We start from the raw sequence: 25359 nt of genomic DNA, 5'->3' as shown, positions 1-25359 counted from the left end.
ACTAGTGGCGCGAGCTGACGGTAAGCCGCGACAGGGGATGAAGTGCGCCATCTTGGTCAACATGTCCACCACCACAAACACTGTCGTGAAGCCGGAGGATGGGGGTAGATCCGTCAGAAACTCCATGGACACAGCCCCCCAGGGTCTCTTGGGCGTTGGCAAAGGCTGCAGTAAACCAGGCAGGGCCCCTGTCGCTGACTTGGCCTGCCTGCATGGGACGCAGGAGGTGACATAAGACTGGACATCGTGTCGGACTCGGGGCCACCAGAAAGTACGGGAGACCAGGTTCAGAGTCTTGAACAGGCCAAAATGCCCCGCAGCCGGGTTATCATGACATTGGCTGAGGACGAGTCCCCTGAGTGGCCCTCCTGGAACATAGAGCCGGTCACGATAATACAGGAGTCCATCCGTGACCGACCAAGGCGAATCTGGCCCCACCTCTTCCTTCCGCTGAGCCACCCACGCCTCCTGCTGCTGCGCCTCCCGGATCCGAGCCCGTATATCCACCGGCTCCCGTACCGCAGCAAAAGACTCGACGGGGATCACTGTCCTGGGCGGAAGCTTGTCTTCCACTCGGGTGTACTCGGGCTTCCTGGACAGAGCATCCGCTCTCTGGTTGTGCCCGCTTGGTATGTACCGCACCCGAAAGTCAAACCTCGCAAAGAAGAGGGACCACCGGATCTGGCGTTGGTTCAAATTCCGAGCGGTCTGCAGGCTTTCCAGATTCTTGTGGTCCGTCCGGACCTCGATTTGATGCCGCGCCCCCTCCAGATGATGCCTCCAAGCCTCGAACGCCGCCTTGATGGCCAGCAGCTCCTTCTCCCAGATGGTATAGTTGCGCTCCGAGGGATTCAATTTCCGAGAGTGATACGCGCAAGGGAAAAGGGTACCGTTGGGCGTCGCTGCCTGGAGTAACACGGCCCCAATGGCAATGTCGGAGGCGTCCGCCTCCACGACAAACGGCCGTTGCGGGTCAGGATGCTTCAAGATGGGCTCCTTCATGAAGGCGTCCTTCAAAGCTTGGAACGCCTGTTGTTCGGGGGCGTTCCACTGGAACCGAGTCTTCTTCTGCAGGAGCCGGGTGAGGGGGACTGTCAAGGCAGCAAAGCCAGGGATGAATGTCCGATAGTAGTTGGCAAATCCAAGAAGTCGCTGAACATCCTTCACGCGACGCGGGGGTTGCCAACTCTGCAACGACTCAACTTTACTTGGATCCATGGCGATGCCCTCGGGAGAAATGCGGTGGCCCAAGAAATCAATGGTCACCTGGTAGAACTGGCACTTCTCCAACTTGGCAAACAGCCGATGTTTCCGGAGGCGCTGCAGGACCTGACGGAGATGCTGATGATGCGCTTCACGCGACGGGGAGTAAATCAGGATGTCGTCCAGGTAAATCACAACAAACTGGTCCAACAGATCCCGAAAGATGTCATTCATAAAATGCTGAAACACAGCGGGGGCGTCGGTCAGGCCAAACGGCATCACCGTGTACTCGAAATGTCCATAGCGAGTACCAAACGCTGTCTTCCACTCATCACCCGGCCGAACCCTGACGAGGTTGTAAGCTCCACGCAGGTCCAGTTTCGTGAAGATCTTAGCCTCCCGGAGTCGGTCCAAGAGCTCGGGGATGAGGGGCAGCGGGTAGCGGTTACGCACCGTGATAGCGTTGAGTTTCCGGTAGTCACAGCAAAGCCGTAACTCGCCCGACTTCTTTTTGACGAAGAGCACGGGCGCAGACACTGGCGAGGACGAGGGCCGGATGAATCCACGAGCCAAGTTCTTTGTCAGGAAGTCCCGCAATGCAGCCAACTCGGGCTCCGACATGGAGTACAAACGCCCCACTGGGAGAGGCGCATCAGGGACTAGGTCAATGGAGCAGTCGTAGGGCCTGTGCGGGGGTAATTGGTCCGCCTCTGACTCGCTGAACACGTCAGCAAAGTCGGACAGTACGGGAGGCAAGGAAACCCCTGAGGAACCCTCCACCTGGCCGGCACAGATATGGCGGGTGTGGTCCACGCACTGCAAACTTGGGAAGGTGACCAAGTTCTGAGACCAATAGATCTGTGGATCATGCGCCCGGAGCCACGCCAGTCCCAAGACCACGGGGAAGTGCAGATCCGAAGTGACGTAAAACTGAATGGCCTCCACATGGGTACTGATGGCCATACACACGGGTTGCGTGGCGGCCGTGATAGGCCCGGACAGGAGCACTCGACCATCGATGGTCTCCACAAGCATGGGCGGATCCACCGGACACTGGGGAACAGCCCATTTGGCCACAAAGGCCGAATCCATAAAGTTAGTGGTAGCCCCAGAGTCAATTAAGGCATGGACCGGAATCCCCTCTGGCTTGCCAGGAAGGATCAGTCGTGCCTCCAAAATCAAATGCCGTGGAGGTTCACAGGCACCGTCGAAACGGCGTCGCTCGGCGTGATCGTTGTGGGTCGCCCGATCTTTCACACCGTCTAGATCGGGCTCGGGCCGTATTCCCGATAGCAAAGCAGGGGACTTTCTCGGGGGAGGCTTGGTCACTGACGCCCGCTGACGCTTCTTCGGGCAAGAAGCAGCCAAATGTCCAGGGTCCCCACAGTAAAAACACAACCCCTCCGATCGTCGTCTGTCCATTTCCGTCACCGATAGACGGGACCTGGCGGCACCCAGCTCCATTGGCTCCTCCCTCTGGACTGGGGGCTCACGCACAACAGGGGCGGCAGGGGTCTGTGGGGTGGCACGGCGACTCTTACGCTGCTGCAGCCGGGCATCGATCCGCAGACAAAGATGGATCAGCCCATTCAGGTCTGAGGGAATGTCCACGCGGGCCAGCTCATCCAACATCTCCTCTGTCAAGCCATCCTGAAAGGCATCCACGAGCGCAGCCTCATTCCAGGCGGAATCCTGGCTAAGCAGCCGGAAATCGCTGATATAGGCCTGTAGGGGGCGCTGACCCTGCCTCAAAGCTTTCAGACGTCGGGTGGCGGTCTGCGCCTTAATCGGGTCCTCGTACATGAGGCGCATATGGTCACAAAACCCCCCAAAGTTATCCAACAAAGGGCTAGGCTGTGCCAACAGAGGCGTGCCCCAACGAGCTGCATCTCCCGACAGAAGGCTCAACACGAATCCCACCTTATCTCGGTCAGTGGGGAAATCAGCTGCTCTCACGCTGATATAAAGCTGGCATTGTCCCAGGAAGGCAGGAAACAGTTCTGGTTTACCAGCAAATTTATCCGGCATAGCTAACTGACATTTCCTCCTGGGTGGGGGGGCAGCATGTACCTGAGCCTGCAGTTGTGCCACCTGAGTGGCCAGCAAGGTGAGTTGCTGGTTGAGCTGGGCATTCTCGGCAAGAAGCTGCTCCATCGTAGTATTAAGGGGTGGGTGGCTGAAAGCAAACTGTTCTGAACCAGCCCTCTTCTCGCAACCCCTAATTAAGAGAAGAGTCTGGAAAGCGTCCAAGGCTAAAAGGCTTCTGCCAAGATTTAATTACGCAGTTAACAAAAACACAAGAGCTTGTCTTCTCAAGCGGAAAAGTTGCTTTCAGCAACCAGCCCCTCCCCAAACACTTCTTTTATAGAGAGCTCAGGGCGTGGTCTCCCTGTGCCTCCTTCCGAGGAGTCCCATAGTCTTTCTTTGTTTGTCCCTGCTCGTCTGCCTCCTACGTCGGGCGTCCTTGAACAGGGCCAGCTGTGGGTCATCATCCTCCGCACTCTCGGGCTCACACAGCTGAGAAGAGGTCCCCGGCTGAGGACTCTGCAAAGCCTCCAAATCATCATCAGCCGGTTCGTTTCCCTCCTCCCCCACATCTGAGTCCTCCGATACATCGGACCCGGCTGTCGGACCCACAGGCTGGCCCTGAGTCACAACACTATCCCGCACCGCAGGGCCCTTCCCTCGGGTCTGCCGATCCGGATGCGGTCGGGATGGGAACTGTTCGTGAAAAGCAGTCACCAACGCAGGGGCATGAACGGCGGTCGCGTCTTCCCATGTGAAGTCCTCCGGCCCGTACCCTTTCCACTCGATCAGGTACTGGAAGCGACCTTTCAGCCAGCGGGAATCCCTGATGCTGGCGACCTCGTACTCGGGGGTGCTGCCTCCATCACGAGTTCCTGATGGGGGAGGTTCCGCTTGGCGAAGTGGACAGGCCGGTTGTTCGGGGACCAACAAGGACCGATGGAAGACGGGGTGCACGCGCAGGGAACGTGGCAGAGTTAAACGATAGGCGACCGGGTTGATGACGGCCTCGACTGGGAACGGTCCAAGGTAACGGTGGTCCAGCTTCCTCGCCGGCCGAGTGGATGGTAGGTTCCTGGTGGACAGCCAGACCCGATCCCCCACCGATAGTGGAGGCGTATCCCTTCTCGACCGATCGGCGAACCTCTTGTAGTCGGCCTTGGCCTTCTCCAGCTGCCGTCGCACCAACCGATGGATCGCCTGTAACTCCGCCATGAATTCGTTCGCTGCTGGCTCCGGTGAGTCCACGGGAGAAAGAGGGAAGAACCTGGGGTGATAACCCACGTTGGCCAAGAACGGTGTCATCTGCGTGGAGGTGTGTTGCGAGTTATTAAAGGCAAACTCGGCTATGGCCAAATAGTCCACCCAGTTGTCCTGCTGCAGGTTAACATAGCAGCGCAGATACTGCTCTAAGATGCCGATGACCTTCTCGGTACCCCCGTCGGTCTGAGGATGATGCGCGGACGAGAGGCAAACCTTAATGTCCAACGCCCGCATCAACTCCTGCCAGAAGCGGGCTGTAAACTGGGCCCCCCTATCGGAGACGACTCTATCGGGGAGGCCGTGCAGCCGGAACACCTGTTGGATGAACATGCGACTAGTGGCGCGAGCTGACGGTAAGCCGCGACAGGGGATGAAGTGCGCCATCTTGGTCAACATGTCCACCACCACAAACACTGTCGTGAAGCCGGAGGATGGGGGTAGATCCGTCAGAAACTCCATGGACACAGCCCCCCAGGGTCTCTTGGGCGTTGGCAAAGGCTGCAGTAAACCAGGCGGGGCCCCTGTCGCTGACTTGGCCTGCCTGCATGGGACGCAGGAGGTGACATAAGACTGGACATCGTGTCGGACTCGGGGCCACCAGAAAGTACGGGAGACCAGGTTCAGAGTCTTGAACAGGCCAAAATGCCCCGCAGCCGGGTTATCATGACATTGGCTGAGGACGAGTCCCCTGAGTGGCCCTCCTGGAACATAGAGCCGGTCACGATAATACAGGAGTCCATCCGTGACCGACCAAGGCGAATCTGGCCCCACCTCTTCCTTCCGCTGAGCCACCCACGCCTCCTGCTGCTGCGCCTCCCGGATCCGAGCCCGTATATCCACCGGCTCCCGTACCGCAGCAAAAGACTCGACGGGGATCACTGTCCTGGGCGGAAGCTTGTCTTCCACTCGGGTGTACTCGGGCTTCCTGGACAGAGCATCCGCTCTCTGGTTGTGCCCGCTTGGTATGTACCGCACCCGAAAGTCAAACCTCGCAAAGAAGAGGGACCACCGGATCTGGCGTTGGTTCAAATTCCGAGCGGTCTGCAGGCTTTCCAGATTCTTGTGGTCCGTCCGGACCTCGATTTGATGCCGCGCCCCCTCCAGATGATGCCTCCAAGCCTCGAACGCCGCCTTGATGGCCAGCAGCTCCTTCTCCCAGATGGTATAGTTGCGCTCCGAGGGATTCAATTTCCGAGAGTGATACGCGCAAGGGAAAAGGGTACCGTTGGGCGTCGCTGCCTGGAGTAACACGGCCCCAATGGCAATGTCGGAGGCGTCCGCCTCCACGATAAACGGCCGTTGCGGGTCAGGATGCTTCAAGATGGGCTCCTTCATGAAGGCGTCCTTCAAAGCTTGGAACGCCTGTTGTTCGGGGGCGTTCCACTGGAACCGAGTCTTCTTCTGCAGGAGCCGGGTGAGGGGGGCTGTCAAGGCAGCAAAGCCAGGGATGAATGTCCGATAGTAGTTGGCAAATCCAAGAAGTCGCTGAACATCCTTCACGCGACGCGGGGGTTGCCAACTCTGCAACGACTCAACTTTACTTGGATCCATGGCGATGCCCTCGGGAGAAATGCGGTGGCCCAAGAAATCAATGGTCACCTGGTAGAACTGGCACTTCTCCAACTTGGCAAACAGCCGATGTTTCCGGAGGCGCTGCAGGACCTGACGGAGATGCTGATGATGCGCTTCACGCGACGGGGAGTAAATCAGGATGTCGTCCAGGTAAATCACAACAAACTGGTCCAACAGATCCCGAAAGATGTCATTCATAAAATGCTGAAACACAGCGGGGGCGTTGGTCAGGCCAAACGGCATCACCGTGTACTCGAAATGTCCATAGCGAGTACCAAACGCTGTCTTCCACTCATCACCCGGCCGAACCCTGACGAGGTTGTAAGCTCCACGCAGGTCCAGTTTCGTGAAGATCTTAGCCTCCCGGAGTCGGTCCAAGAGCTCGGGGATGAGGGGCAGCGGGTAGCGGTTACGCACCGTGATAGCGTTGAGTTTCCGGTAGTCACAGCAAAGCCGTAACTCGCCCGACTTCTTTTTGACGAAGAGCACGGGCGCAGACACTGGCGAGGACGAGGGCCGGATGAATCCACGAGCCAAGTTCTTTGTCAGGAAGTCCCGCAATGCAGCCAACTCGGGCTCCGACATGGAGTACAAACGCCCCACTGGGAGAGGCGCATCAGGGACTAGGTCAATGGAGCAGTCGTAGGGCCTGTGCGGGGGTAATTGGTCCGCCTCTGACTCGCTGAACACGTCAGCAAAGTCGGACAGTACGGGAGGCAAGGAAACCCCTGAGGAACCCTCCACCTGGCCGGCACAGATATGGCGGGTGTGGTCCACGCACTGCAAACTTGGGAAGGTGACCAAGTTCTGAGACCAATAGATCTGTGGATCATGCGCCCGGAGCCACGCCAGTCCCAAGACCACGGGGAAGTGCAGATCCGAAGTGACGTAAAACTGAATGGCCTCCACATGGGTACTGATGGCCATACACACGGGTTGCGTGGCGGCCGTGATAGGCCCGGACAGGAGCACTCGACCATCGATGGTCTCCACAAGCATGGGCGGATCCACCGGACACTGGGGAACAGCCCATTTGGCCACAAAGGCCGAATCCATAAAGTTAGTGGTAGCCCCAGAGTCAATTAAGGCATGGACCGGAATCCCCTCTGGCTTGCCAGGAAGGATCAGTCGTGCCTCCAAAATCAAATGCCGTGGAGGTTCACAGGCACCGTCGAAACGGCGTCGCTCGGCGTGATCGTTGTGGGTCGCCCGATCTTTCACACCGTCTAGATCGGGCTCGGGCCGTATTCCCGATAGCAAAGCAGGGGACTTTCTCGGGGGAGGCTTGGTCACTGACGCCCGCTGACGCTTCTTCGGGCAAGAAGCAGCCAAATGTCCAGGGTCCCCACAGTAAAAACACAACCCCTCCGATCGTCGTCTGTCCATTTCCGTCACCGATAGACGGGACCTGGCGGCACCCAGCTCCATTGGCTCCTCCCTCTGGACTGGGGGCTCACGCACAACAGGGGCGGCAGGGGTCTGTGGGGTGGCACGGCGACTCTTACGCTGCTGCAGCCGGGCATCGATCCGCAGACAAAGATGGATCAGCCCATTCAGGTCTGAGGGAATGTCCACGCGGGCCAGCTCATCCAACATCTCCTCTGTCAAGCCATCCTGAAAGGCATCCACGAGCGCAGCCTCATTCCAGGCGGAATCCTGGCTAAGCAGCCGGAAATCGCTGATATAGGCCTGTAGGGGGCGCTGACCCTGCCTCAAAGCTTTCAGACGTCGGGTGGCGGTCTGCGCCTTAATCGGGTCCTCGTACATGAGGCGCATATGGTCACAAAACCCCCCAAAGTTATCCAACAAAGGGCTAGGCTGTGCCAACAGAGGCGTGCCCCAACGAGCTGCATCTCCCGACAGAAGGCTCAACACGAATCCCACCTTATCTCGGTCAGTGGGGAAATCAGCTGCTCTCACGCTGATATAAAGCTGGCATTGTCCCAGGAAGGCAGGAAACAGTTCTGGTTTACCAGCAAATTTATCCGGCATAGCTAACTGACATTTCCTCCTGGGTGGGGGGGCAGCATGTACCTGAGCCTGCAGTTGTGCCACCTGAGTGGCCAGCAAGGTGAGTTGCTGGTTGAGCTGGGCATTCTCGGCAAGAAGCTGCTCCATCGTAGTATTAAGGGGTGGGTGGCTGAAAGCAAACTGTTCTGAACCAGCCCTCTTCTCGCAACCCCTAATTAAGAGAAGAGTCTGGAAAGCGTCCAAGGCTAAAAGGCTTCTGCCAAGATTTAATTACGCAGTTAACAAAAACACAAGAGCTTGTCTTCTCAAGCGGAAAAGTTGCTTTCAGCAACCAGCCCCTCCCCAAACACTTCTTTTATAGAGAGCTCAGGGCGTGGTCTCCCTGTGCCTCCTTCCGAGGAGTCCCATAGTCTTTCTTTGTTTGTCCCTGCTCGTCTGCCTCCTACGTCGGGCGTCCTTGAACAGGGCCAGCTGTGGGTCATCATCCTCCGCACTCTCGGGCTCACACAGCTGAGAAGAGGTCCCCGGCTGAGGACTCTGCAAAGCCTCCAAATCATCATCAGCCGGTTCGTTTCCCTCCTCCCCCACATCTGAGTCCTCCGATACATCGGACCCGGCTGTCGGACCCACAGGCTGGCCCTGAGTCACAACACTATCCCGCACCGCAGGGCCCTTCCCTCGGGTCTGCCGATCCGGATGCGGTCGGGATGGGAACTGTTCGTGAAAAGCAGTCACCAACGCAGGGGCATGAACGGCGGTCGCGTCTTCCCATGTGAAGTCCTCCGGCCCGTACCCTTTCCACTCGATCAGGTACTGGAAGCGACCTTTCAGCCAGCAGGAATCCCTGATGCTGGCGACCTCGTACTCGGGGGTGCTGCCTCCATCACGAGTTCCTGATGGGGGAGGTTCCGCTTGGCGAAGTGGACAGGCCGGTTGTTCGGGGACCAACAAGGACCGATGGAAGACGGGGTGCACGCGCAGGGAACGTGGCAGAGTTAAACGATAGGCGACCGGGTTGATGACGGCCTCGACTGGGAACGGTCCAAGGTAACGGTGGTCCAGCTTCCTCGCCGGCCGAGTGGATGGTAGGTTCCTGGTGGACAGCCAGACCCGATCCCCCACCGATAGTGGAGGCGTATCCCTTCTCGACCGATCGGCGAACCTCTTGTAGTCGGCCTTGGCCTTCTCCAGCTGCCGTCGCACCAACCGATGGATCGCCTGTAACTCCGCCATGAATTCGTTCGCTGCTGGCTCCGGTGAGTCCACGGGAGAAAGAGGGAAGAACCTGGGGTGATAACCCACGTTGGCCAAGAACGGTGTCATCTGCGTGGAGGTGTGTTGCGAGTTATTAAAGGCAAACTCGGCTATGGCCAAATAGTCCACCCAGTTGTCCTGCTGCAGGTTAACATAGCAGCGCAGATACTGCTCTAAGATGCCGATGACCTTCTCGGTACCCCCGTCGGTCTGAGGATGATGCGCGGACGAGAGGCAAACCTTAATGTCCAACGCCCGCATCAACTCCTGCCAGAAGCGGGCTGTAAACTGGGCCCCCCTATCGGAGACGACTCTATCGGGGAGGCCGTGCAGCCGGAACACCTGTTGGATGAACATGCGACTAGTGGCGCGAGCTGACGGTAAGCCGCGACAGGGGATGAAGTGCGCCATCTTGGTCAACATGTCCACCACCACAAACACTGTCGTGAAGCCGGAGGATGGGGGTAGATCCGTCAGAAACTCCATGGACACAGCCCCCCAGGGTCTCTTGGGCGTTGGCAAAGGCTGCAGTAAACCAGGCAGGGCCCCTGTCGCTGACTTGGCCTGCCTGCATGGGACGCAGGAGGTGACATAAGACTGGACATCGTGTCGGACTCGGGGCCACCAGAAAGTACGGGAGACCAGGTTCAGAGTCTTGAACAGGCCAAAATGCCCCGCAGCCGGGTTATCATGACATTGGCTGAGGACGAGTCCCCTGAGTGGCCCTCCTGGAACATAGAGCCGGTCACGATAATACAGGAGTCCATCCGTGACCGACCAAGGCGAATCTGGCCCCACCTCTTCCTTCCGCTGAGCCACCCACGCCTCCTGCTGCTGCGCCTCCCGGATCCGAGCCCGTATATCCACCGGCTCCCGTACCGCAGCAAAAGACTCGACGGGGATCACTGTCCTGGGCGGAAGCTTGTCTTCCACTCGGGTGTACTCGGGCTTCCTGGACAGAGCATCCGCTCTCTGGTTGTGCCCGCTTGGTATGTACCGCACCCGAAAGTCAAACCTCGCAAAGAAGAGGGACCACCGGATCTGGCGTTGGTTCAAATTCCGAGCGGTCTGCAGGCTTTCCAGATTCTTGTGGTCCGTCCGGACCTCGATTTGATGCCGCGCCCCCTCCAGATGATGCCTCCAAGCCTCGAACGCCGCCTTGATGGCCAGCAGCTCCTTCTCCCAGATGGTATAGTTGCGCTCCGAGGGATTCAATTTCCGAGAGTGATACGCGCAAGGGAAAAGGGTACCGTTGGGCGTCGCTGCCTGGAGTAACACGGCCCCAATGGCAATGTCGGAGGCGTCCGCCTCCACGACAAACGGCCGTTGCGGGTCAGGATGCTTCAAGATGGGCTCCTTCATGAAGGCGTCCTTCAAAGCTTGGAACGCCTGTTGTTCGGGGGCGTTCCACTGGAACCGAGTCTTCTTCTGCAGGAGCCGGGTGAGGGGGGCTGTCAAGGCAGCAAAGCCAGGGATGAATGTCCGATAGTAGTTGGCAAATCCAAGAAGTCGCTGAACATCCTTCACGCGACGCGGGGGTTGCCAACTCTGCAACGACTCAACTTTACTTGGATCCATGGCGATGCCCTCGGGAGAAATGCGGTGGCCCAAGAAATCAATGGTCACCTGGTAGAACTGGCACTTCTCCAACTTGGCAAACAGCCGATGTTTCCGGAGGCGCTGCAGGACCTGACGGAGATGCTGATGATGCGCTTCACGCGACGGGGAGTAAATCAGGATGTCGTCCAGGTAAATCACAACAAACTGGTCCAACAGATCCCGAAAGATGTCATTCATAAAATGCTGAAACACAGCGGGGGCGTTGGTCAGGCCAAACGGCATCACCGTGTACTCGAAATGTCCATAGCGAGTACCAAACGCTGTCTTCCACTCATCACCCGGCCGAACCCTGACGAGGTTGTAAGCTCCACGCAGGTCCAGTTTCGTGAAGATCTTAGCCTCCCGGAGTCGGTCCAAGAGCTCGGGGATGAGGGGCAGCGGGTAGCGGTTACGCACCGTGATAGCGTTGAGTTTCCGGTAGTCACAGCAAAGCCGTAACTCGCCCGACTTCTTTTTGACGAAGAGCACGGGCGCAGACACTGGCGAGGACGAGGGCCGGATGAATCCACGAGCCAAGTTCTTTGTCAGGAAGTCCCGCAATGCAGCCAACTCGGGCTCCGACATGGAGTACAAACGCCCCACTGGGAGAGGCGCATCAGGGACTAGGTCAATGGAGCAGTCGTAGGGCCTGTGCGGGGGTAATTGGTCCGCCTCTGACTCGCTGAACACGTCAGCAAAGTCGGACAGTACGGGAGGCAAGGAAACCCCTGAGGAACCCTCCACCTGGCCGGCACAGATATGGCGGGTGTGGTCCACGCACTGCAAACTTGGGAAGGTGACCAAGTTCTGAGACCAATAGATCTGTGGATCATGCGCCCGGAGCCACGCCAGTCCCAAGACCACGGGGAAGTGCAGATCCGAAGTGACGTAAAACTGAATGGCCTCCACATGGGTACTGATGGCCATACACACGGGTTGCGTGGCGGCCGTGATAGGCCCGGACAGGAGCACTCGACCATCGATGGTCTCCACAAGCATGGGCGGATCCACCGGACACTGGGGAACAGCCCATTTGGCCACAAAGGCCGAATCCATAAAGTTAGTGGTAGCCCCAGAGTCAATTAAGGCATGGACCGGAATCCCCTCTGGCTTGCCAGGAAGGATCAGTCGTGCCTCCAAAATCAAATGCCGTGGAGGTTCACAGGCACCGTCGAAACGGCGTCGCTCGGCGTGATCGTTGTGGGTCGCCCGATCTTTCACACCGTCTAGATCGGGCTCGGGCCGTATTCCCGATAGCAAAGCAGGGGACTTTCTCGGGGGAGGCTTGGTCACTGACGCCCGCTGACGCTTCTTCGGGCAAGAAGCAGCCAAATGTCCAGGGTCCCCACAGTAAAAACACAACCCCTCCGATCGTCGTCTGTCCATTTCCGTCACCGATAGACGGGACCTGGCGGCACCCAGCTCCATTGGCTCCTCCCTCTGGACTGGGGGCTCACGCACAACAGGGGCGGCAGGGGTCTGTGGGGTGGCACGGCGACTCTTACGCTGCTGCAGCCGGGCATCGATCCGCAGACAAAGATGGATCAGCCCATTCAGGTCTGAGGGAATGTCCACGCGGGCCAGCTCATCCAACATCTCCTCTGTCAAGCCATCCTGAAAGGCATCCACGAGCGCAGCCTCATTCCAGGCGGAATCCTGGCTAAGCAGCCGGAAATCGCTGATATAGGCCTGTAGGGGGCGCTGACCCTGCCTCAAAGCTTTCAGACGTCGGGTGGCGGTCTGCGCCTTAATCGGGTCCTCGTACATGAGGCGCATATGGTCACAAAACCCCCCAAAGTTATCCAACAAAGGGCTAGGCTGTGCCAACAGAGGCGTGCCCCAACGAGCTGCATCTCCCGACAGAAGGCTCAACACGAATCCCACCTTATCTCGGTCAGTGGGGAAATCAGCTGCTCTCACGCTGATATAAAGCTGGCATTGTCCCAGGAAGGCAGGAAACAGTTCTGGTTTACCAGCAAATTTATCCGGCATAGCTAACTGACATTTCCTCCTGGGTGGGGGGGCAGCATGTACCTGAGCCTGCAGTTGTGCCACCTGAGTGGCCAGCAAGGTGAGTTGCTGGTTGAGCTGGGCATTCTCGGCAAGAAGCTGCTCCATCGTAGTATTAAGGGGTGGGTGGCTGAAAGCAAACTGTTCTGAACCAGCCCTCTTCTCGCAACCCCTAATTAAGAGAAGAGTCTGGAAAGCGTCCAAGGCTAAAAGGCTTCTGCCAAGATTTAATTACGCAGTTAACAAAAACACAAGAGCTTGTCTTCTCAAGCGGAAAAGTTGCTTTCAGCAACCAGCCCCTCCCCAAACACTTCTTTTATAGAGAGCTCAGGGCGTGGTCTCCCTGTGCCTCCTTCCGAGGAGTCCCATAGTCTTTCTTTGTTTGTCCCTGCTCGTCTGCCTCCTACGTCGGGCGTCCTTGAACAGGGCCAGCTGTGGGTCATCATCCTCCGCACTCTCGGGCTCACACAGCTGAGAAGAGGTCCCCGGCTGAGGACTCTGCAAAGCCTCCAAATCATCATCAGCCGGTTCGTTTCCCTCCTCCCCCACATCTGAGTCCTCCGATACATCGGACCCGGCTGTCGGACCCACAGGCTGGCCCTGAGTCACAACACTATCCCGCACCGCAGGGCCCTTCCCTCGGGTCTGCCGATCCGGATGCGGTCGGGATGGGAACTGTTCGTGAAAAGCAGTCACCAACGCAGGGGCATGAACGGCGGTCGCGTCTTCCCATGTGAAGTCCTCCGGCCCGTACCCTTTCCACTCGATCAGGTACTGGAAGCGACCTTTCAGCCAGCGGGAATCCCTGATGCTGGCGACCTCGTACTCGGGGGTGCTGCCTCCATCACGAGTTCCTGATGGGGGAGGTTCCGCTTGGCGAAGTGGACAGGCCGGTTGTTCGGGGACCAACAAGGACCGATGGAAGACGGGGTGCACGCGCAGGGAACGTGGCAGAGTTAAACGATAGGCGACCGGGTTGATGACGGCCTCGACTGGGAACGGTCCAAGGTAACGGTGGTCCAGCTTCCTCGCCGGCCGAGTGGATGGTAGGTTCCTGGTGGACAGCCAGACCCGATCCCCCACCGATAGTGGAGGCGTATCCCTTCTCGACCGATCGGCGAACCTCTTGTAGTCGGCCTTGGCCTTCTCCAGCTGCCGTCGCACCAACCGATGGATCGCCTGTAACTCCGCCATGAATTCGTTCGCTGCTGGCTCCGGTGAGTCCACGGGAGAAAGAGGGAAGAACCTGGGGTGATAACCCACGTTGGCCAAGAACGGTGTCATCTGCGTGGAGGTGTGTTGCGAGTTATTAAAGGCAAACTCGGCTATGGCCAAATAGTCCACCCAGTTGTCCTGCTGCAGGTTAACATAGCAGCGCAGATACTGCTCTAAGATGCCGATGACCTTCTCGGTACCCCCGTCGGTCTGAGGATGATGCGCGGACGAGAGGCAAACCTTAATGTCCAACGCCCGCATCAACTCCTGCCAGAAGCGGGCTGTAAACTGGGCCCCCCTATCGGAGACGACTCTATCGGGGAGGCCGTGCAGCCGGAACACCTGTTGGATGAACATGCGACTAGTGGCGCGAGCTGACGGTAAGCCGCGACAGGGGATGAAGTGCGCCATCTTGGTCAACATGTCCACCACCACAAACACTGTCGTGAAGCCGGAGGATGGGGGTAGATCCGTCAGAAACTCCATGGACACAGCCCCCCAGGGTCTCTTGGGCGTTGGCAAAGGCTGCAGTAAACCAGGCGGGGCCCCTGTCGCTGACTTGGCCTGCCTGCATGGGACGCAGGAGGTGACATAAGACTGGACATCGTGTCGGACTCGGGGCCACCAGAAAGTACGGGAGACCAGGTTCAGAGTCTTGAACAGGCCAAAATGCCCCGCAGCCGGGTTATCATGACATTGGCTGAGGACGAGTCCCCTGAGTGGCCCTCCTGGAACATAGAGCCGGTCACGATAATACAGGAGTCCATCCGTGACCGACCAAGGCGAATCTGGCCCCACCTCTTCCTTCCGCTGAGCCACCCACGCCTCCTGCTGCTGCGCCTCCCGGATCCGAGCCCGTATATCCACCGGCTCCCGTACCGCAGCAAAAGACTCGACGGGGATCACTGTCCTGGGCGGAAGCTTGTCTTCCACTCGGGTGTACTCGGGCTTCCTGGACAGAGCATCCGCTCTCTGGTTGTGCCCGCTTGGTATGTACCGCACCCGAAAGTCAAACCTCGCAAAGAAGAGGGACCACCGGATCTGGCGTTGGTTCAAATTCCGAGCGGTCTGCAGGCTTTCCAGATTCTTGTGGTCCGTCCGGACCTCGATTTGATGCCGCGCCCCCTCCAGATGATGCCTCCAAGCCTCGAACGCCGCCTTGATGGCCAGCAGCTCCTTCTCCCAGATGGTATAGTTGCGCTCCGAGGGATTCAATTTCCGAGAGTGATACGCGCAAGGGAAAAGGGTACCGTTGGGCGTCGCTGCCTGGAGTAACACGGCCCCAATGGCAATGTCGGAGGCGTCCGCCTCCACGACAAACGGCCGTTGCGGGTCAGGATGCTTCAAGATGGGCTCCTTCATGAAGGCGTCCTTCAAAGCTTGGAACGCCTGTTGTTCGGGGGCGTTCCACTGGAACCGAGTCTTCTTCTGCAGGAGCCGGGTGAGGGGGGCTGTCAAGGCAGCAAAGCCAGGGATGAATGTCCGATAGTAGTTGGCAAATCCAAGAAGTCGCTGAACATCCTTCACGCGACGCGGGGGTTGCCAACTCTGCAACGACTCAACTTTACTTGGATCCATGGCGATGCCCTCGGGAGAAATGCGGTGGCCCAAGAAATCAATGGTCACCTGGTAGAACTGGCACTTCTCCAACTTGGCAAACAGCCGATGTTTCCGGAGGCGCTGCAGGACCTGACGGAGATGCTGATGATGCGCTTCACGCGACGGGGAGTAAATCAGGATGTCGTCCAGGTAAATCACAACAAACTGGTCCAACAGATCCCGAAAGATGTCATTCATAAAATGCTGAAACACAGCGGGGGCGTTGGTCAGGCCAAACGGCATCACCGTGTACTCGAAATGTCCATAGCGAGTACCAAACGCTGTCTTCCACTCATCACCCGGCCGAACCCTGACGAGGTTGTAAGCTCCACGCAGGTCCAGTTTCGTGAAGATCTTAGCCTCCCGGAGTCGGTCCAAGAGCTCGGGGATGAGGGGCAGCGGGTAGCGGTTACGCACCGTGATAGCGTTGAGTTTCCGGTAGTCACAGCAAAGCCGTAACTCGCCCGACTTCTTTTTGACGAAGAGCACGGGCGCAGACACTGGCGAGGACGAGGGCCGGATGAATCCACGAGCCAAGTTCTTTGTCAGGAAGTCCCGCAATGCAGCCAACTCGGGCTCCGACATGGAGTACAAACGCCCCACTGGGAGAGGCGCATCAGGGACTAGGTCAATGGAGCAGTCGTAGGGCCTGTGCGGGGGTAATTGGTCCGCCTCTGACTCGCTGAACACGTCAGCAAAGTCGGACAGTACGGGAGGCAAGGAAACCCCTGAGGAACCCTCCACCTGGCCGGCACAGATATGGCGGGTGTGGTCCACGCACTGCAAACTTGGGAAGGTGACCAAGTTCTGAGACCAATAGATCTGTGGATCATGCGCCCGGAGCCACGCCAGTCCCAAGACCACGGGGAAGTGCAGATCCGAAGTGACGTAAAACTGAATGGCCTCCACATGGGTACTGATGGCCATACACACGGGTTGCGTGGCGGCCGTGATAGGCCCGGACAGGAGCACTCGACCATCGATGGTCTCCACAAGCATGGGCGGATCCACCGGACACTGGGGAACAGCCCATTTGGCCACAAAGGCCGAATCCATAAAGTTAGTGGTAGCCCCAGAGTCAATTAAGGCATGGACCGGAATCCCCTCTGGCTTGCCAGGAAGGATCAGTCGTGCCTCCAAAATCAAATGCCGTGGAGGTTCACAGGCACCGTCGAAACGGCGTCGCTCGGCGTGATCGTTGTGGGTCGCCCGATCTTTCACACCGTCTAGATCGGGCTCGGGCCGTATTCCCGATAGCAAAGCAGGGGACTTTCTCGGGGGAGGCTTGGTCACTGACGCCCGCTGACGCTTCTTCGGGCAAGAAGCAGCCAAATGTCCAGGGTCCCCACAGTAAAAACACAACCCCTCCGATCGTCGTCTGTCCATTTCCGTCACCGATAGACGGGACCTGGCGGCACCCAGCTCCATTGGCTCCTCCCTCTGGACTGGGGGCTCACGCACAACAGGGGCGGCAGGGGTCTGTGGGGTGGCACGGCGACTCTTACGCTGCTGCAGCCGGGCATCGATCCGCAGACAAAGATGGATCAGCCCATTCAGGTCTGAGGGAATGTCCACGCGGGCCAGCTCATCCAACATCTCCTCTGTCAAGCCATCCTGAAAGGCATCCACGAGCGCAGCCTCATTCCAGGCGGAATCCTGGCTAAGCAGCCGGAAATCGCTGATATAGGCCTGTAGGGGGCGCTGACCCTGCCTCAAAGCTTTCAGACGTCGGGTGGCGGTCTGCGCCTTAATCGGGTCCTCGTACATGAGGCGCATATGGTCACAAAACCCCCCAAAGTTATCCAACAAAGGGCTAGGCTGTGCCAACAGAGGCGTGCCCCAACGAGCTGCATCTCCCGACAGAAGGCTCAACACGAATCCCACCTTATCTCGGTCAGTGGGGAAATCAGCTGCTCTCACGCTGATATAAAGCTGGCATTGTCCCAGGAAGGCAGGAAACAGTTCTGGTTTACCAGCAAATTTATCCGGCATAGCTAACTGACATTTCCTCCTGGGTGGGGGGGCAGCATGTACCTGAGCCTGCAGTTGTGCCACCTGAGTGGCCAGCAAGGTGAGTTGCTGGTTGAGCTGGGCATTCTCGGCAAGAAGCTGCTCCATCGTAGTATTAAGGGGTGGGTGGCTGAAAGCAAACTGTTCTGAACCAGCCCTCTTCTCGCAACCCCTAATTAAGAGAAGAGTCTGGAAAGCGTCCAAGGCTAAAAGGCTTCTGCCAAGATTTAATTACGCAGTTAACAAAAACACAAGAGCTTGTCTTCTCAAGCGGAAAAGTTGCTTTCAGCAACCAGCCCCTCCCCAAACACTTCTTTTATAGAGAGCTCAGGGCGTGGTCTCCCTGTGCCTCCTTCCGAGGAGTCCCATAGTCTTTCTTTGTTTGTCCCTGCTCGTCTGCCTCCTACGTCGGGCGTCCTTGAACAGGGCCAGCTGTGGGTCATCATCCTCCGCACTCTCGGGCTCACACAGCTGAGAAGAGGTCCCCGGCTGAGGACTCTGCAAAGCCTCCAAATCATCATCAGCCGGTTCGTTTCCCTCCTCCCCCACATCTGAGTCCTCCGATACATCGGACCCGGCTGTCGGACCCACAGGCTGGCCCTGAGTCACAACAGCTATCACCATCGTATTCTCTTGACAAAATTCTATCAGCCTGTGCCCTGCTTCATTTTGTACTCCAAGGCCAAGCTTGCCTGTTATTCCGGTTATCTTTTGGCTTCCTACTTTAGCATTCCAATCCCCCATGACGATAAGGACATCATTTTTTGGTGTTAGTTCTATAAGGTGCTGTAGGGCTTCATAGAACCGGTCAATTTCATCCTCTTCAGCACCGGTGGTTGGGGCATAGACTTGGACTACTGTGATATTGAATGGTTTGCTTTGGATTCAAACTGAAATCATTCTGTCATTTTGAGGATTGTATCCCAGTATTTCTTTTCCTACTCTTTTATTGACTATGAAGGCTACTCCATTTCTTCTGAGGGATTCTTGCCCGCAGTAGTATACCTGATGATCATCTGAATTAAATTCACCCATTCCTTTCCATTTTAGTTCTCTGATTCCTAACATGTTGATGTTCAGTCTTGTCATCTCTTGTTTGACCACGTCCAGCTTGCCTTGATTCATGGATCTCACATTCCAGGTTCCTATGGAGAAAAAATCTTTACAGCATCGGACTTTTCTTTCACCACCAGACACATCCACAGCTGAGCGTCCCTTCGGCTTTGGCCCAGTCGCTTCATTCTTTCTGGCGCTACTAGTACTAGCCCTCTGCTCTTCCCCAGTAGCATATTGGACGCCTTCCGACCTGAGGGGCTCATCTTCCAGCGTCATATCGTTTTGCCTTTTGGTACTGTCCATAGGATTTTCATGGCAAAATTACTGGAGTGGGTTGTAATTTTCTTCTCCAGTGGATCACGTTTTGTCAGAACTCTCTGCTATGACCTTTCCGTCTTGGGTGGCCCTGCACGGCATAGCTCATAGCTTCATTGAATTACGCAAGCCCCTTCGCCACGACAAGGCAGTAATCCATGAAGGGGAAATATTGCTTAGGTTTGCTCTTATTTAACTCTTTCTGAAGTTAATAGCGATTAAAAACCTAAGCTGTTTTTTTAAAAAAATAATGATTTTGAAGGAACTGCTCTCAGGCATGAACAACCAGACCCCTGCATGTGCAGAGCTCTAATTAACTATTATGTTCTGCCTATAATACAGAAATCTCCCTCATCTGGCAGCCTATTCTTGGGAAGAGTTAGACGAGGCTCCAAGGAATTCAGGAAAAAAACGGTTCCAGCCCTTTTACAGTAGCACAGTGACTCTAAACTAGCTCATCCCTCCTCCCTGTCAGGCTGGATTCTTCTTGATATCTGTCTTCAAAGCATAAAATGGCAAGCCTGATTCAGTAACATTTATTTTTTTTAATTCTGTCATATTAACTGATTAGTTGTATTGTGTAATCAGAAATTGCCATTAACATCATGGCAAAGAAGGAATTTGGATTCCAAAATTATCTGAATTTCATTGACTTGCTAGAGTTTAAAAGGGCATCTGACAGTCAAACAGAGCATGTTAATATTCAGCAATGACAATACATTTGGTGCCTAGGTTTGCTAATAATAAAAACTGCTTCAACTGTAATTCAGTGTATTGATGCAATAAATACAACTACCTATTTTTGTTATTAAGAAAGAATCAATGTGACAACTGGGTTAAGGTTAGGATTCTTTGCTGCATCATACTGCTGTTTCTTTTGAGACAATAAAGCAATTCCTGTAGCATTCGTAATATTAAAAAATAAAGCTATTTTCCCCAACAATAGATTCAACACTTTATTCTGAATAGAAATGTCTTGATTATGTATCAAGACTTACTTTAGGTAAGCATAAATAAATATATAAGGTAAAGGTAAAGGTTCCTCCGCACACGCGTGCTAGTCGTTTCCAACTCTAGGGGCCGGTGCTCATCTTCGTTCCAAAGCCGAAGAGCCAGCGCTTGGCGAAGACGTCTCCGTGGTCATGTGGCCGGCATGACTAGATGCCAAAGGTGCACGGAACGCTGTTACCTTCCCACCGTAGTGGTCCCTATTTTTCTACTTGCATTTTTACATGCTTTCGAACTGCTAGGTTGGCAGAAGCTGGGACGAGTAACAGGCACTCACTCTGTTACGCGGCACTCGGGATTTGACCTGCCAAACTGCCAACCTTCTGATCGACAAGCTCAGCGTCCTAACCCACTGAGCCACTGCGTCCCTAATAAATATATAGTTTTATGCAAATAGATTAATTATATTTAGTTGTGTGGATACATATCTTTGGACTATGAATTAATTTGAACATTGCTGTTTTCTTAGAATTAACTAAGGGGTCTTATAAATATAATGGTATCCATCACTTCTTGAACCTAAAGGAAAGTATGCAGGCATAAATTGTTCATTCCACCACCTTCACCACCCCACCACTTCCAGGCATTTCCTATTCCGCCACTGTTATTCCAGCAAATGGTGCTTTGCTTACATGATAATAGACAAGGAAGAAACCTCCAGAAGTCAGGAAAGAGAGTCCCTTTATTTTTCTTAACAAGTATCATCTACCAGCGGGAAAACAGCCACCAATCTCTCTCCCTAACATGAAGCAGGATGAGATTGGGTGAATTTAAACTGATTTTTGCATGGCAGGTTTAGCATTTTTTCCAATTACCCATGTCACTGATGGCAAGTGCTAAGGGGAGGTGGCAGGATGCAAGGTGAAGCAGAAAAGAGTCTTCCTGATCTTCCATAGAGCTTGCCTTTGTGTCTCGTACCTGTCATCCAAGCTGTTTCTGTATAATGCTTTTCTAAAAATGGGCTAAACAGCACAGCTGACAGGTAAGATGCATCCAGCCCAAATGACGTTAAGGTAGAAGCAATTGACCTCAGGTCTAGCAGCATCCAGAAGTAGCTAGATAATAGTCAAAGAGAACTTGAATGCTAGAGCAGATATCTTGAGTCACACAAATCTGAGTGGCTTACTTGTAACAACAATAGTCATCACCATAGCACCTACTGCTAATAAAGCTGGTATGGAGAGGGCACAGGGATGCCCGCTCTCCCTCCAAGAGGGACATAATATTGTTAATTCTCTGAAAAGTAATAAGTAAATAGCTGTGAAGCACTGCACAAAGTCATGGAAACTGCAGTTGTGTGAGCCTGGCCTTAGGTCATTGTCCAGAGTGATAGCATTTTTGCATAGGCCCTAAGAAATAATAATTTTTTAAAAATGGAAAAAAACCAATGTCAGCCCAAACTGTAGAAAACCTTTAATGCCCATAACACATAGCAGCAGAACCTGGCTTTCATTTTCCTGTTAACTCAGCCTGTATAAGGCAGGATCAAACTTTTAGAAGCATTAAGTAGTATTTAAAAACAGGTCCAATACTCTTTTACAAGATCTCTAACCCTATATTTATAGGGAGGCTGTGTAAGACCTGACAAGCAGTATTGAAAGCAGCAGTCAGATATTACTTGGACAGATGCATCTCCAGGAGCCAGGAGCCTACCTTGCAATCCAACCTAAACTGCAGAAGGAAGAGCTTCACAACCACAGGGAATGGAGTGTTCTCACAGTAGATAGAGGTGGCCAACAAGAGCTAAGTAGAGCACAATCCCTGAAACTATTCACAGCAAACATGTGATTAGAAAGCATTACAATATGGTTAGAGTAGGTAAGCTGAGGGGTGCTCTGTGCTCTGAGCTTTGTTGTTTTCTTGCAGACATTTTATTACCCATGTTTCTTCAGTGCTAGTAAGGAGTAGGGTTTGTTCCCAGTTTATATTCTAGAAGTTTAAGTTGCCTCAGATATCGGCAGGGCATGAAATGAATGGAATAATGATGTTGCTGGGGTATGGCCATGCTGTGTGTAATGTACCGGCCTTTTATATGCTATGTTTACTTATGTTGTAATGCTTGCTAATTGCTTAGTTCAATTGCTAAGTGCTTAGTTCACGTGTATGCTTGTAACGGTTGCTGGGCCGGCCCAGACTAGTTGTCTGCAGCCAGCTAAGTAGGTCTTTGGGCAAGAACCCACTGCTTTAAACCTATTGGTCGCTGCCTATTGGCCAACTGTATAAATAACTGCACAGCAGCTCCTATGTTGCTTCTGTTATGTTCTGACCTTCAATAAAGCCTGTTGCTGTTTGAACCCTCCGTCTCGCTTAATGCCTGCAAAGAACTGGCTACACAACACTGGTGACAAGGATGGGATGTGCTGCTTCATCATAAGAGCCTGAAGTCACTAGGGGGTGAGACCAGCACAGAGCCTGATAGGAAACAGCGTTCCCCCCACCCCTCAGTCTGCCTAGCAAGCCATGCTAGAGACCACCCCGCCCTGAGGATCCGTCCCAGGGCCTACACAGAAGCCAGCAGCACGACGCAATGCGAGACACGAGCTGTGAAGACTACGCACCATGTCGAAGGTTGGAAAGCTCGAGGAATTCGACATGACATCCCGGAAAGATGGTCGTCCTACATTTCCCGTGTACAGAACTATGTGCAAATCAAGTCAGCAAAGATGGGCTAAAGCTGCGACCCTCCTCTGTATGTGTGGCCCAGCCACCTTCAATATCGCCGAGAACTTGGTCACCCCAGCGCAACTGGAAACCGTCATGTATGCTGACCTCAAGAAGAAACTGCTCGACCATTTTGAGCTTAAGCTATCAGTGATAGCATGGAAGCACACCTTCAAACAACACTAACAATCTGGCAAATAGGTGACAGAATTCATCACAGCACTTCGTCAAGCATCGTGACTCTGCAATTTCTCCGACCTAGTGGAGCGACTAAGGGACCGCTTAGTCTGTGGACTCAGGAACAGAGAGCTCCAACAAAAACTCTTTACAAAGGAGACTCTCTCACTTCAAGAGGCCTTAAAGGAGGTCATGGCGGATGAAGCCAGTAGGGGGACCATGAAGGCTTTGTGGCCCTCCAAAAGCGCGCCAGCTACAGAAACTGTCCACAAGGATGCTGAACGACTGGAAGACACCGACTCTGACCACAAAGTCGACAAGATTCAGCAGCACCACGAAAGGTGCTTGGGCTGCGGAAGCTGCCAACAATGCACAGATTTCCATTTCAGGACAGCCATGTGCCAGGCATGTGGAAAACCAGGCAACATTGTTGCTGTCTGTGAGGTCACCAAAGGGACTGCCAGCCGGACAAGACTTTCAGGAGAGGTACCGGGGCCCTGGGGCAACACCGAGTAGGGTTCTGCTCCAGCCGCCAGAGGATTTTCCGCACTGGTGCCCACCGACCTCTTAAACAGAAGTTGCAACTGCAGGTCGAACTTCAAGGGGTTCCATGTAAAATGGAACTGGACACAGGCTCAGCTGTGTCCATCATCTCCATTGGAACTTTCCAGCACGTTTGCAGCCGTAGCAACAGATGGGTCAAGCTACGACCATCCAATATTTTACTTACTGATTCCCAGAATTCCAGAGTGGCGGTCAATGGCGTAACTTCACTTACGGTGAAGTTCAAGGGGTTTTCAGGCCCATTAGATGTTATTGTGGTAGATGGCCAACATACGAGCCTCATAGGGCTTGATTGGTTCGATGCATTGGGCATCCAAGTAACCCGCATTCACTGGACTCAAACAACAGATTTGTCTTCCGTCTGAAAGCAATTCACAGATGTTTTCGGCCCAAGTTTGGGAGAGTACAAAGGCCCTGCAATAGCTTTTAAACTTAATCCCCAGGTTGCACCAATTCGGGTAAAGCCCCGCCGTGTGCCGTTTGTGTTAAAGCATAAAACTGATGCAGAGCTGGACAAGCTTGTTAGTCGAGGTCTTGCAGCCCATAGACAGTGGGGAGTAGGAGACCCCCATTCTAACGCCACTCAAGGCCAATGGAGAGGTACAAATATGTGCTGACTACAAGTGTACCATTAACTGGGCACTACAGCAGCACACGTACCCCATCCCAGTAGTCAGCCATATTCTGGCGTCATTGCAAGGAGGCCGCATGTTCATTAAATTAGATTTAGCGCAGGCCTATCAACAGCTGCCGGTGGATAGGCCATGGCAGCCGCCCAAACAATTGTTACACACAGGGGGGACTTCAAGGTCAACCGCCTTCAATTCAGGGTGAGTATAGCCCCAGGAATTTTTCAAGAGATCATGGAGCGCACGCTCAAAGGTATTCCGGGGATCTGCCCCTACTTCGATGATGTACTCATTGCTGGGGAGTCCACAGAAGTTCTGGCTGAACGGCTTAGAGCCGTCCTTCAGCAGTTCCGCACCGCGGGACTTAGATTAAAGAGAGACAAATGCAAGATTGGGGTTCAGTCTACAGAATTCCTTGGGTTTCGAATTGATGCTGAGGGCATCCATCCTGCAGAGTCGAAGCTGAAAGCGATTCAGCTGGCACCAAGCCCTAGGTCCAAGGGAGAGCTTCAAGCCTCCTTGGGCCTCCTAAATTTTTATCATTCATTCCTCCCTAACAAGGCCACAGTGGCAGAGCTGCTATACCAGCTCTTAGACAAAAATACTCAATGGCAGTGGACCCAGCTCCACAAAAGGAGTTTCAAGGCAGTCAAGGCATTGTCCTCGAACTCAGTGCTTATGCACTTTAACGAAAAGCTGCCAGTTTGCATTGCGTGTGATGCATCCCCATACGGGGTTGGAGCCATGCTGAGTCACTTGTCGGCAGGTGGGAGACAGTCACCCATCGCATATTATTCAAGGACCTTGTCCTCAGCGGAATGCAATTACACACAAATTGACAAAGAGGCCTTGTCCATCGTGGCCGGGGTTAAGACGTTCCATGACTATTTATATGGGAGGCAGTTCACGGTCTTTACCGACCAGAAGCCCTTGTTAGGCTTGTTCACAACGAACAAGCAGACACCTCAAATTCTGTCACCATGAATGTTGAGGTGGTCTGTCTTCCTTTCGGCCTATGACTACAGGCTGGTGCACAAACCTGGCAAAGAAATGGGCCATGCAGATGGCCTTAGCAGACTGCACTTGCCACACGTGGAGCCCGATCCGGCTCCAGCTGCACACATTTTAGCAATATAAGACTTGCCAGAGTTTCCCCTACATGCGGGAGATGTCGCTGCAGAAATGGCAGCCGACAAAATCCTAAGTCATGTGTTGGCTTGGATTCATA

General features: G+C 54.6%; 1 protein-coding gene across 1 annotated transcript in view; it reads left to right on the top strand.

Moving 5' to 3' along the window:
- Positions 1 to 23130: 23130 nt before the first annotated feature.
- Positions 23131 to 25359, top strand: part of LOC308662726 (uncharacterized protein) — a gene marked incomplete at its 5' end in the record, with an annotated part of 80424 nt that continues 78195 nt past the window's right edge. Inside the window, 2 exons of the mRNA XM_081318869.1 lie at positions 23131 to 23424; positions 23946 to 24102. Coding sequence (XP_081174995.1) covers positions 23131 to 23424; positions 23946 to 24102 — 451 coding nt within the window. The remainder of the gene's footprint in view (positions 23425 to 23945; positions 24103 to 25359) is intronic.

This window comes from Vipera berus (assembly GCF_964194415.1).
Source record: "Vipera berus genome assembly, chromosome: 2".
NCBI lineage: Eukaryota > Metazoa > Chordata > Lepidosauria > Squamata > Viperidae > Vipera > Vipera berus.
Note: the sequence above shows the minus strand (reverse complement) of the source record. Positions and strands in the feature narration are given on the sequence as shown.